The sequence below is a fragment of the Falco biarmicus genome, chromosome 6, assembly GCF_023638135.1.
Source record: "Falco biarmicus isolate bFalBia1 chromosome 6, bFalBia1.pri, whole genome shotgun sequence".
NCBI classification, from domain to species: domain Eukaryota; kingdom Metazoa; phylum Chordata; class Aves; order Falconiformes; family Falconidae; genus Falco; species Falco biarmicus.
The window spans coordinates 22,272,809-22,287,470 of NC_079293.1; the positions used below are offsets into that span (position 1 = coordinate 22,272,809).

At 38.4% G+C, this 14,662-nt stretch overlaps 1 protein-coding gene across 4 annotated transcripts in view; it reads right to left on the reverse strand.

Annotated features, from left to right (window-relative positions):
* Nucleotides 1–14,662, reverse strand: part of ARHGEF10 (Rho guanine nucleotide exchange factor 10) — a 117,139-nt gene that overhangs the window by 39,877 nt on the left and 62,600 nt on the right. For all 4 annotated transcript variants that reach the window (XM_056343945.1, XM_056343946.1, XM_056343943.1 and 1 more), the window contains 3 exons: nt 2,901–3,016; nt 1,141–1,268; nt 539–639 (listed from right to left, as the gene is read on the reverse strand). In XM_056343945.1, coding sequence (XP_056199920.1) covers nt 539–639; nt 1,141–1,268; nt 2,901–3,016 — 345 coding nt within the window. The remainder of the gene's footprint in view (nt 1–538; nt 640–1,140; nt 1,269–2,900; nt 3,017–14,662) is intronic.

Consider the following 14,662-nt stretch of genomic DNA (forward strand, 5'->3'; position numbering starts at 1 on the left):
CAAAAACATAATGATTTAGTTTTACGCATTTAACCGTAGAAATATTGCTTTATATTAAAACTACACCCATAAGTTTATTTCAGGCTCAGAAAGCTAAACGAATGAACCGAACAGCTTTACTGGTATTTCCTAGCTAAAATGATTCTGACCTAAAACTGAGAAATTTAAACCTGAAGTTCAAAGTTTAAAAAGTTCATCAGATCTGAAGAGCTAAGTTTATAATTGAATAACTTCCTCGCCTGTCTGTCCTGTAGTGTATCTCATTCTTGTTGATTTAGACATAACAATTAGTAATGATTATCACAGTTTTCATTAAAATACTGTGGAAATTATATTCATTCATAATGAAACCTCCATCCTATCCATAACATCATTACTCTGAAGCAATACACAATCACTGCTATTTACTGTACTGCAATTTTAATATCTGCAAATAGATTTTTCACAAAATAACAATTTTCTGAAATATAGAAATAAATGCATTATACGTTGGAGAGCTATCTTAATGTGATAGGAAATGTAAGTAACTAAAAATTACCAAGGGCCAGTTTAGCCATTTGTAAATTGTTGATCCAAGATTGTTTGATAGCAGGGGTAAATGTATTGAACACAGCCGTAAAGAAAGTGGGCCGTCCAGACCTGCAAGACATAAAAAAAAAAAAAAAAAAAAAAAAAGGTGCCACTCTAAATGCATTGAGTATGACATACAGTCAAGGCTAGAAATGTTGAGCAAGATGAAATTTCATTATTTTCTAATAATTAGACAAAGACACAGCTCCAGTATAAGCATGCAGGTTATGCTATGCTGTACTCCCGTCTTCCTACACTTTACATGAAACGGTATGAGAACATCCTCCTTGGCGAAGGAATGTAACAGTGCCTGTTCCCTGTTAGCTGTCACTGCCACGGTTCCACTCTTGCTTCTTGCATCTGGAACACAGGGTTGAGGAATGGGAGAAAAACTACAACGCTACCCTGGAACATGCAAGTTCCCAACACTGTGGCATGACAACAGAAGTCAGAGGCTAACTGAAGAGGCAGAAGAGAGGAAGAGCTACAGATTCCCAAATCCTCCCTGGTACATCTATGCCTAATACAAAAACCCATTTAGAAAGTTTTGTAATCAAGAATACTACTGACTTGTCCTGTTTTCCTGGGAGTTGCAGCTGAATTCTACAGCGATCTGCCGCTCTGATTTCATCTTCTTTTTTCAAAATCAGTTTTTGTAAACCTGAGGTCCAGTCATGGGCTACAGATTGGTTTAAGTTCTGAAAAATTAAAAAAGCTAAGATTCAATGCCAGTTTACTGGCCTATTTCCAACAGGCTAACTAAGGTGATCTCTATATGTAACAAGTAATTCCTGGCACCTGGGCCTCATTTAGGTTGCATTTTCATCACAGATAATTTAGCCATATTTGTAAACGTTTCAAAAATATCTCTAAAAAATTTGCTAACATTTTATCTGCTAATTTAATCTCACATTGCTTAGTTTGATGAGATACCAACAACATTCCCAAGTGTTTGTCAGATGAAGAAATTTAAATTTGCATCAGGTGTATGCACAAGCCTTTCATTTTATTTCAATGAGTAGTTACACAGAACCCACAAAATCTGTTTCTAAAGAAAATTTCATTAAAATGTCTAGAAATTATACTGCCAATTTGGTTTTGTTCAAATCTTTGAGCCAAAATGTTTACAGAGCCATTATGAAAGCTGTCTGTGTGGTTGGAATCTGTTTAAGTAGGATGCTGAAACAATAGCCCTCTGCAAGCAGTGTTCAGAGTAGGTAAAAGCACACCTAATAAAGCATCAATAGTAACAAGTATCCATACACAAAAGTACACTGATTTTCCACAGTCAGAATTTTATAAAATTTGGATTCTTTTTCAAAAATAGAGAAGCTGACCTCATTTCCCAACTAAACTGCTCTATCTTATACATCTCTACCTCGAAATACTGACCAAATTTTAAGTATTTAAAGCATACTTGGCTCTGACTGGCAGCACAGGCAAAAAGGTTTTGCATATGTTAATGGCTGAATATCTTTGGGTATCTGTACTATACATATTCCAAATAATGCAGCTGAAATTGACCTTCAAACACTTGTGAAATTTTGTCCAAAAGTAGTTTCCGTAAACTTCTTTCACAGTATGTATTTTCACAAAACTTTATGTTTTATTTAATGCCCTTGACTATGAAGGCAAGATTTCCCAAGAGAAACTCAGCTTTCATATATGTATTCACACACACACATAAAACATTTACAGCCTATGCTGGCAGGTAGGAGTTAAAAATTGTGCCTAAATGTACATAAAGCATATAGAACCAAAGGCAAAAAAGCAATTTTTAAAAGTCTTAAGACTGCGGAGAACTCATTCTGAAATTCAGTGTTAAAAGTACTATATCTGTCAGCCAGAATATAAGCTAAATAAAAGGAATGTGAACAAAGCCAAAGCAAATTACTTTCAAAATTCCTCTGAAAATCCTTCTATGTTTTTGTAATTTGCACTCAGTTTTATGTACAGTTCCCCCTGAAAGCCAGGATTATGAGCTTGGATGGGCATCAAGAGCTTCCTGCAAACAACCATCCTCCTATTGCCTTGCCTAACTGCAAGAATCTGATTTCTTAAGATCAAAATGTAATTTTTTTCCCCAATAACTACTGAGCAGATGTGGACACTTGTAGTATCCACCTATGCTTAAAAACAAGATTAGAAATATAGCTGTAATCTACTTATAATGCTAAACAGTTAACAGTAAATTAGTTAGCAGAGGTAAAAATTACTACAGTCTTTACAGAAAGAGCTGAAGAATGTCTTGCACAGATCCTAGGGAGAGACAATTACGTTACTTTACAGCAGGAACATATCTGAAAAATAAATCCAGCTTTGTTTATTACCTGATAGTTTCCTTTAAGGCTGCCTATTAATTGACTAATTTGACCAACTACATTCAAGTCATGTAAAAGGTTCTGCAGATCATGGTACAGTTGCCCTGGTCCCATATAGAGCTTATCTAAAATGAATAAAAACATAAGGTTATATATAATAAAAAGACGTCATTCTCAGTTGAAGGAGAACAGCATGACAAAGATAACTTTAACACATATCGCTCTTTCTTAACACTATGAAAATGAAGCTTATTAAAACTGGTGACTCTCTCTCTAGATTGTAAAAACAACTAATGCACCAATGTGCAGCTAAGGTCTTCATTACTTTTGAAAGTCAGAGTGGTTTGTTTACACATATCAATATTTCAGCTTGCTGCTCCAGGTGCTTTTAATGTCCCTCCAGACAGGTAACAGTGAAATGCATCCCAGAAAACTACAGGTAGTAGTATATTATCATGTATTAGCTTTGCATGTACGGGCGTTACCAGAGGCATTTCCTCTTAGCTCACCTTATCACTGCCATTTATAGTTACAGTTAAGATTCGACTTTGTTCATCTACTATGATGAAGAGCATTAGGTGTACTTTCAACAAGCAAGCACTAGAACTGTGACAAATATCAAAGCTTCACTGGCCCCAAAAGTCTCTCGCTGACTTGGAAGTTTTGTTTAGCACAAAGCAGCAGACTTGCTGTTAGTTTGAAAACCCTTCCTGAAGGTTGCTTTTGGTCATATGACAAAGCCAAAAAACGTATTTGTAGCCTTCACTATGGTGGTTTAAAACTCAAAATTAATTTAATTGATCGCAAGTTGGTTCTGGATCGTATATTCACATCCTTACTCTAATACGAGCCTGCAATTTCACTGAACCACTTGACATTTTATTGCAATCACGGTTAAGTGAAAAAAGAATCCGCACTTATATCAGCAACAAATCTTAACATCAGCAGAAGTATTTGCCCTAGCCATAAATAAGTACATATGTTTATAAGATAACACTAACTCAGAAAAGGATTAGTAGGATAAGCTGTCTATTTAAATGCACAAATCTCGCAGAACCCTACTAATACACTCTCACTCCCAGACATGATGTTAGGAGCGGGACGGCTATGTAATTCTTGAGGAAACAACACCCCCACTTTCCCCTAAAAATACCCCACCCTGACACGAAGTCAGCATGTTTCCCTTTAGCTGAATGACAGGAACTGGGCTGGATTATCTTTGCAGGAAATCCCTGCAGTTTATTTAGCTCACACAGTGTAGAATCCAAACTACAGATCCTTCATGCCTTACCCCAACTCTGGAAGCTAGTTTGCAGGCAGAAAACTTCCCTGAAGCAGAAGGATTTCACCCCTGTGTTGGCAAGAGCACGATCTAAAGATAATGCCAGCTACCCGCTGTGCAGACAGATCAGGACCAGGGACACAAGCCGTGCCACATGGTCTGGCTGCCAGGGCACGTTGGTGCTGGACGCAGCTGCCAGCTAAGACACCGCAAGCACCTCTATTCCCCGAGTCTGCTACAGGGACCGGCGTATAAACCAAAATGCAACAAACCAAACACAAAGCTATCAAAATAGCATAAGGCAGAATATACATGAAAAATAAACATGCACAAGACAATTCTTGAAGCATTAATATATTCTCAGTTGTGTATTTAACTGTATTTTCTAAAGATATTTTCCTGGTTGGATGCATCATACAGATCAAAGCCATCACTGGATGATAGTTTTTTTTAACGCAATTCACTATGTTAAGCTAGAGGTCTGCCTTAAACCTTGAAAAGTATACAAATTAAAGGCTCAAGGAATATGTTAAGGGTTACTTTATATCTGAATACTCCACTTCACTGCACGAAGATGCAACACATACCTGAGATATTACACATTCCCATGGAATTTCAAATTATTCTCTTGCCTTTAAATCCTCTGGTAAATTGAATCAATGAAAAGATCTCTGTGTATTGCCCTCGAGCACTAAACAAGGGAATGACTGCACTTACTACTATTTACCCAGCCAAATAATAGATGCAACTTTCATCCACCCTTCTTTGCCCATTCTGAATGTTAATTAAAAGAATACTCTAGCCTTTCTTACCCTTGAAAACAAATCAGTCCAGAAGAAAAACTCATTACATTTATTGTACACAATGAAAAGAAATTACTCCAAAGTAGACCTAAGAGGAAGAATTCTGAGATTATGGTCAGTAGACTATGTCTGCAGATCTGTTTAAAAAATGAAATAATTTTCTGGAAATGCAGACTACATACTTTCACTAAGCTGCTTTTTCACTTTCTTCAAACCAAATAAATGAATTCATAGTCTATTCATTTACCTATCTGTTATAATCTCCACTACTAAACAAACCAAACTGGTGCACTCAAAACCATATTACAAATATTTCTGAAATTTATCTTTGTGGATTTGAACCAAGAGAAAATTTACAACTACCAGGCTGTGAAAAGCTGAAAGGTTGTCAGGATTCCCTTGTATACAATTGGTATTTTCATTCAAGTGAATTACATTATTTTAAAGTTTTAAAAACCAAGATCACTCTTGGCAGCTTCGTAAAGACAGAGTTACCCCGATATTTCAATTATATTACTGAAAGCAGGCTGGAGAATGGACACTAACCTGCAGCATATAACAGCCAGCGTTCAGGCAGCTCTTAGATGCTGCAAGACTTTATGCCAATTTTCAACTGAAGCCATAAAGAAAGCTTTAATTACTTAGACAGACTTGCCCTGTGCAATATATACATCCACTGTACCTGAAAAGAGCTGTCCTCTACAATCTCCTTCCTGAAGCTTAAAATGCTCTTACAAATATCCTTGTTCCAGCCTTAAGAATAAGGCATAGATCTTGAATTTCATTCAGTAATTGTCACCTGAGTCTATTTTGTCTGCACCATGCATATTTTATAAGCTTTTAATAAGTCAAGATAAAAAGGATGCAATAAGTGTGTCAAATCAAATAAACTAACCTTGCATCTGAAATTCTGTCACACAGAAAAAACAGATGGAATTAATTTGAGGCTCATTCATTGAAGACCACATTCTCAGCACAGGATAGGAAGTCAAAAAGCAAATCAACAACTAATTTAAGAGAGCCTGCTTCTATCCTCTGATGTTCAAGAAAAGACAAATGGCTAAATTAAGAAGATATCTGAATAGTCAATCAATGACTAGATCAACAGCCACACCTAATATCATTCCTTTGTGGAGGACCTTAGTGGGCACAGGCTAGAACACCAAAAAATAATAGATCAGCAATGATGGACTCATCAGAAGAGAGTTCTTTGAGAACTGACCACAAGTTACAGCAACTTCCTCTCTGAAGTAGGTCCTGTAAGGGTTACCTAAATGTCTTTTCAAATAGGATTAGCTTCTTGGTAGTTAACAAAATGCTGACTGCTAGGTGATCTGGTTAAGAATTGTCTGACAAGGGTTTTTCCTGGGTGAAGGAGGTCAGGGGGCACTCTAATCTGTTCATCAGCCAAAGACTGGCTGCTTCAGCCCACACATGTTACCTGACCATTGGACTACTGGCTATTTTGGGGTGGGTGTTCACTTTCTTTTTTCCATAGAGAGCACTGAAAAACTCTTGGCTTCACTCCAAAGCAGATACGTGGTTGGTTTCTTTTTGTACTTTGAAATGTTTCACAAACGATAAAGTCATTTCCTTCCCATTTCTAAGCCAGACTTGCTAATTATCAAGCTCCAAAACAACTTATTTTTCCAACGTGAAAAAAACCCCTTCCTGAGTTTAGAGAAGATTCTATCCAGCTCTACACATTCTACATGTTACAGAAGGATGGTGTGCCTGGGCAGGAGAGAAGGCAGTGTGCTGTAACTGACAACCACATACATAGCTTCAGAGGCAATGCTTTTTGCATTCCACCTACAGATCAAGGGTGAAATCTTGGCCGCATCTAAGTTAGCAGGAATTTTTTTTCATCAATTCCTTTGTTGCTAAGATTTTACCAGAGGAATTTGTGCCTCCCTGCAACAGGAAAGTTTACTGCCAACGACCAGTAATTCATGCAGAACACCCAACTCATTCCTCAGCATTGTTATGAGATATATTCAAGGTTAAAAAAGAAAACAAAACTGCCATTTGCTTTAGAGGGAGGAAGGAGGGTAAAACTTAAATTGATTTTTGTTGCTAAGTAAAATTAGGATGGGAAGATTCTGCTTTTTATAACAACTGCTCTTTAGTCAAGATATATTTAAGTATAACACTAATAACACTTAATTTACCTGCTTATTTCCCTCCCAGTGTCACTCTCAGCACTACACCTTTAAATTCACCAGTTTTGCCTGGTTTGAAATAATTCTTATAATTGAAACAGAAGCAATTGTAGCCCATTTACATCCACACACTTTCAAAGCCTGCAGGAAACTCCCTGGGTGTGGTTAAAGTTTAACTTGGCTAGGGCAAAATTATGCTTTGGAAGGTTGTGCATAAATACACACACGCAGGAGAGTGTCTGTGTGCTAGTGCTTAGGTGTGGGCAGAGGGGAAGAATTCCCACCTCTGGCAGTGGGCTGATTTGCAAGGGAGCACAGCCAGCAGCTGCAGCTCTTCCCCTGCACAGACAGCACAGCAGCAGCTGCTTTACTGGGCGCTGGTAGAGCAGCTGCTCCCTTGGAAATTTTGTCTATCCAGTTCCTCTAAATTTTCAATTTGCATGGGCATCACAAGCATATTGGATATTGTACTCCTGAACTGATCACACCCTATTCTCCCTTTCCAAGAATTACTATGGGACACGTTTATTTACTGCAGTGATTTCTCACGTGTACGCATTTTCCACTAGCTTTTGCTGTGTGTTCTGATTCTCTCTTGTGAAACACTGATTTTTCACAGATTTATGCCACCGAAGAGGAAAAAGAAAGTATTGCATTGCCTAGAGTAGATGCACCCATCATTTAAACATCTATTCCTGCGTAAGCACATGTAATGGCTCATGTGGTCCCTTCCCACACTAAACTCTTGCTCATTCCCGGTTAGGAGGATTTTTTTCAAGTAATAGTATTGCATAAATCCCAATAGCATGCAAATATAATAAAAGCCTCATTTGGTATACTCTCAATATTGCAACTATTCTTGCAAACATTTCTGTATCCTGTATCACATTAAAGCCAAAGACTTGTTAATAGATACATTCCTGGGTATCTCTTTTAACTGCAAGGTAAGTAAACTTGACAAGATCTGCCTTGAGTATGCTTATAGTAACGACCTCTTCCCCACATGGTTCAAAACCACAGTATATCAATAGAAATTACTTTGAAAAAGCTGTATCGACATGAAGTGAGAACAGACGCATCATGGAAATTCAAGGTCCTTAGAAAGATTACTTTGCTTCTGACAGACACAGAGCCCTGAAGTCAAATTAGGTGTTACACAAAATGGAAGCTCACAAACACCCACATGTGAAGACCTCAACCAAAACTGAGAAAAGCTATTTTCCTGACAATAGTTCCAGTATTACTGAGGGGTAACACAAAATTAATGGTACGCTTGAAGAACATGCCGGATTTGAAGAATACTCTCTGAAAGGCTAGTAGGTCCTAAATTTGATTTGCCATTTGCAATCTGGTCTTCAAAGCTGAGCGCATTTGTATTGCTTCCTCCCACTGAGCCATCTGTGTGCATCCAGGCAGCATACTGAAACATCAAGTGTTATGAATTAAAGAGATTTGGAAAAGATTCAATCCTCATCCTGAGCATAAAAATCACCTGGGATGGGGGGCGAAGTTACATGTGTGGGAGGCAACTTTAAAAGCTGCTGTGTCTGAGGAAGGCATAATAAACTGGTACTTGTGTAGAATTAAGCACTCAGTACAAATAATAAAAAATAGGCCCCTTCCACAATATTTAAGTCTACATTTCAACTCAAGAAGCTTGTACAGTGTTCCGGAAAGCAAAGCATCAAGATACCAGATGAATTCTCGATCAGTTCATAAAAAACTGGACAGATTTCACGAGATTGTGAACACGTTTAGGTTGAACTATGATCATGTAGCAGTAATATATTTAAAACTGCTTAAGTGCAATCAGAAACAGTCAGAACTGCTTTTTGTTTTAAATGTGACTTTGATGTCCTGGGAATGTTTCACTGATTTTTTTTTTTTATCTAGTAATAATAAGCAGACAGCATCCCACTGCTCAGTTTAAGATGCCCACCTTTAGGAAGGACAAAACTGGAGACTGTTTTGAGAGACAACATTATAGCTGAAGTAAAATAGTTTTCTGCAAGGAAAACTAGAAACCATTAATAAGGCCCAAGATTCAATTACTGCAGTTGAGGAATTCTTTCCCTACCTTTGGTACTGGAACCTGCTCCTACCGATAACACTGGTATGGAAAACACACAGGACAAATGCCTTACAGCTTTCTCTAGGCAAGAGAATTTGTCAAATGGTGGAAAAGCTTTCTCCCTGAGGACGTCTAGTGGAACTAATTTTCTTAGCGCAAGTATCAAAGGAGACCTTTATGTGGCATTTTCATATACAAGTGATCTATTTCAGCAATCGATAAACAGATCTGGCAAAAGCATTACGAATATTGGGAATTGCAAGAACATCACCATTCTGATACTGATGTCCATTTTAAGGTATTATTCCCTTTCCCTTTACAAAAACCTCTGCACCAGAACACCTAGCTTTCACTGGAAAGCCAGAGATGAGGTTCCTTTGCTGCACCAAGCCCTTCCCTTGCCAGAACTTGACAAATCCAAGCACCAGCCACACACAAGGGAGGCACGTCCATACGTCTGATCCCTTCTGCCTGGAAACTCTGTATGAGTATTAAAGCCAGTGACAAAGCAGATGAGATTTTATTTTTATATGCTGAACTACAAGCTTCCTGCATGTTGTGTTAAGTAAGCAAAGTCCCTGACAGTTTCCCCAGCACCACACCCCTCCTATCTGGGTCTTTCCACTTGCTTACTAATGCTGCTTCTGTTTCCAATGTCACTTCAGAGAAGCATGTAGGTGGGTTATGTTTATTCGTTTCTCCTTTATGAGAGCATTTGAATAGGCAATTGGAATTTCAGTAGAATAAATTAAAAGAAAAAAAGTAATCTTGTGAATCCAAAATCCTGGTTTAAGACCTAAATAAGCTCACAGGCCAATTTAAATTTTGTAAGAGAAAAGCAGGCTTTCTGCCTTATCCCCATTTGTTCTTTCATGCCTGTCCTGGTTGCAGCTTTTAGTAATTAGTACAGTGCTGTATATTTTGGCTATGATGTGAGAACAATGTTGATAGTACACTGATCTCCACAGCTGCATGCTCCTGAAAAATCTGAGCCACCATGGCTGAACTGTAGCTCACCTGAGATAACACTGTACTCTCAGGTCCAAACTGCACAAATGTTTAGAGAGTGGTACTAGCCTCCAGGTTTGGAAATTGAAGAAAATGGGAAGTCAGGAATAATCTCAGAAAACAAACTTAGTTGGCAGCCGTCAATGATAAGTTGAGCTGCTACTCACACATAGCTTTACAGCACAACCCTAAATTAAGTTTGGTAACCTAGTACACAAAGAAACAGCACGAACACACACGTAATATTATGTGATAGGCAATAAACCCTGAGATTACTAGAAGAGAAACTGTTAAATTTGTACATGGGGTAAGCAAGCCTAATCACTGATACAACCAGGACCTATCACCATCATTAACCAATATGAAGAGCATTATCATAAATTTGAAATTACATTATTCAGTCTAATCATACTTTAATCACGTAAGCACCTAAAGATAATCTCTATGAGCTTAATTATTGAATCTAATAATCTGAGCCTCTAAAACTCTTTAATGTATTTATTCTCACTGCCACACAAGACAGGGTAGTTCTTCAAGTCCTAATCACAAAGAATCAAATACACATGCCACCCAGTACACATAGAGCAGAGGTGAGAAACAAACCTCCCAAGTCTCAACTCTTGACAAAGTATTTTTAACATGCTTCACATCCCTGTCAGCTGTTAATACCTTGCTCTCAACTGGTAATTACATGAATGTGGAGGCCTGTCTCACTATATGCTCGTTGTATCAGATCTGAACACCAAAGAAACAGGTTGCACAAAAACTACAGTCCAACCGCAAAACTGCTTATACACACACAGCTTGAGCAATGTGAAGATAAAATCAACAGCTTGCAACTGCAAATATTGAGTAAGGTATTAAATTCATAGTGTTATACCATTTGTGAGTAAAATTATGCAATAACACCAAGGAAATGCAAAGCCTCTTGAGATGGTGAGAAGTAGTTCATACATCAAGAGCATGGCTTCAGGATTATATTAAACTCCAGTTAATCCTGACTGCACAGGGAATTTCAGAGATAAAGTCCCATAAAGATTTTCTTTCCTGCTGACAGAAGCAGCTGTGCTGTGTCAGAGACGAGGAAGGAAGTGAAAGAACTAGGGAACAACAGGAGGGAGAAACACTGGAGCCCCGATGTGCTGACAAGTATGGACCCCACAGCCTGGCTCCTCAGCAACATGCTAGCTGGGACAACAGCTGGTGCCTTCCTGGACTACGTACTGACTGCAGATATGTATCACAGGAACTCCAGTTCCTGGCTCTGTTCCCATGAGGAAGGAAAGTCCTGGAAGCAAAGAGACTTTAGAGTGAAAGAAAAGAGGTACCATGGCCCTTTCCTCTCACAGGTCCTGAAGGGGAAGGCTGCGGGTAGCACAGACCTGGAAGCCTCTGCCCTCCCAAATTGGGAGAGGAGCTGCACAGGACCTCCAGTGTACACCTGCATTGGCATGGAAGAGCATGACAGGAACTGGATGCAACAGGCAGTGAAAGTATTCATGTGAAGGCATTTAGATGATGAAAGTACTGCAGGGATCTCAAGACAGGTCTGCAGGTGATTGTAAACTGGCCAAGCTGCCAGAGGTTTACACTGGAGTTCCCACCAAACCACCTGTAACAACTCAAGTGGAAATCATACTGTGAGGAGCTTACCTCACTCTTTCATATTCACTTGCTTATAGCTATGTTTCTACATATTTCACTACTCTGTGTAAAAACATGGACGAGACCCCTAAAAACAGTGTATAGGAGGTGAACGTCAAGCCCTATAACCACTATGGTGGATATGAAAGGCAAGCAGATGAATCTTATCCAAAGTGGGTGAGACAAACATGTTAACACCTAATTTATTCTGTGCCTAGTCCACCAGCTAGAAACATATATCTGCTTAAAAAATGAACTATTTCACATCACCTGGTTTGCTCAGCTGAACAGGCTATTTGGAGATAGACTGATTTAAAATCTCTGGTCTTTTGTTCACATATATCAATGACAGTTTACATTTATAAACATATTACTGTACAGTATCATTTCAATAGTTTTAAAATAAAGTTTTACATTATTACTCTATTTCAGAGGTGAAAGTTAGTTTAACTAGCAATTCATCCCACATCATCCTTTTTAAAACCTTATCATCAATGCTAGAGTTGATATGCCACTTAATGTTTAGTCTTGCTTACTCTGGACATTTTAGTACAATTGTCCAGCCTTGCAGTGATGATAAAGCTAATTTTTATTTTCCCTTCTCCAATTCTGTATTTCTTGTTAGACAAACCAGTAAAAAAAAACAGCATTAATGGTAATGGCTATCACAGCAGCACTATCTTTGTTTTCAAGAACTGTTCTTCCATTGGGCAAGACATTGACAGAAACACAGGTGCACACTGTAGCCCACCAAACACTCCTGCCTGTTTCCCTGGCAACACTTGGAGACCTACATAAAATGACTGCATCAAGAAGAAGGAAACTCGGAAGAAAGGAATCATGCCTGCACTTCAGTGTTATGTCACTACATTTGACAGTAAACAAAACCCACAGAGATCAAAGCCACACATGACTGGAAATGGAGTACAAATATATCCCTGGAAGTCGGACCAGGAAAGATGAGAAGCCATGGTGTAGCAGTGCTGAGGTTTGATCTCAGTTACGAACTGTAAACCTGTGAAACAAAAAACAACACTAAAATGCGGCCATAGACATAAATGTGCTAACCTGTTTTTTCTTTTTACTGTTATCTCCTACAGTCATCACTGCATGATACATATAGTACAGACGGGTCTTGCTCATTTTCTCTTTCAGCCTTTAGCCATATGGCTCAAATTAAACGGTTCTTTGCTTAAGTAATAGGCTATGCTGCGTATGGCTCCTAATCAACATGACCTGCAGCAGAACACTGCTAACAGGCACTGGTTTCCCAACCAGAAATGACAGGATACTTAGCCCACCCACCTTGCTTCTACAGAGTCTCTCTAGTCTGGTCTTCTTCAATAAAACCGCTGTGAAAAACTTTTAGAGCTCATCCTTTTCATTCTTGGGAACCAGGGAACAGGCAACTAGGGGTGGTCACTGTCGCGGCAGCACCAAGCAGGCATTCATCTTGGCACAGAAACCACATTTCACGACCCATCAGCAGTTTGCATAAAGCGCTGCAAACTCTTAACACCACATTCCAGGAACCTGAAAAGCTGAAACTCTGGCCGGTGCATTTGACCTTTGCTCCTATATTCCTGTTTAAGAGCAGTGAAATACATGTATTTTCAGTGATTTTATGTACAGATGGGTGACTTGCAAGTGAAGGTCCACTTCCAGATTCTTCTAGAGGGGAATACAGTACGTTTTTATAAGAAGTGACAAATTTGCTTTTGACTGTTTTTTTTTATATTTTTGGAAGACATATTTAAAATATGTCATATTGATATGACATACTAAAAAACAGGTTGTATTAATTGCTCTTTCACCCATCCTCTTTTATCAGAAAAGTATGGGTAACATTTAACTTTCTTAGTGCTCTCTTTCCATAAATTCAATTCAACTTCTCACCCATTTTGATTGAAAAATTATCATTTACTAGGATACAGCTATGTAGTAAACTTCCTCAAAAGCCAACAACAACAAAAGAATCCCTAATAAACCAAACCCCAAGGAAACAGCCAACAGATAAATCCCTTCAATTACTAAAGATCATTCAGGACAAAGCAGCATATAATAGCAAAAAAGATAACATCACAATAAACGCATTAATTGCTTCAGATGCTTACAGCATCTAAAGTAACAAATAAAGACAGAAAAATTAGCAAAAGATAGTTAGCAATAACCTAGTATTTGAATAGGCACTGATTACTCTTTCAATTCCTCTATGATATAACTTGATTATCAAAGATAGCAATTTACCTGTGGGCAGGTTTAAGTGATCTGTGGCCTCCCTTTAGACTCCCTCCAGACACATTAGGTGTCTGAGGTACTTTGAGTGCTTAGGGTTCCTGCCCAGAGCACAGTGTATTTTATAGTTGCAGAAACCAAGGTACAGAAGTAGCAAGACTCCCACAAACATACAAGCAAACCTGTGACAGAGCAAATACTAAAATTCAGGAACCTTAAACTTGATGTTCATTTCCCTAGGTCCACAATAAGCAGGTTACCTATAGACATCTTGGAATAAAACAAAACAGAATAAAGAAAAACAAAACCAAACCAGTATCCCAGCTGTGAATGCTGAATCCATTGTTTTCAGTAGTTCACAGACAGAGGAGGTGAAATCAATGCATGTATCAACACAACTGTGTGGAAGAACAGAATTCACTAGTTAGCATTACGTAAGGAAGAAGTATAATTAAGGAAAGTGTCTCATTTTGAGCTTTTCAACCATTTATAGGCTAGGGTCATCCCTATATTACATAATACTTTTGCTGAGTTCTTTTTGGGCCTTGAAAACAAGGTTCTTGCTT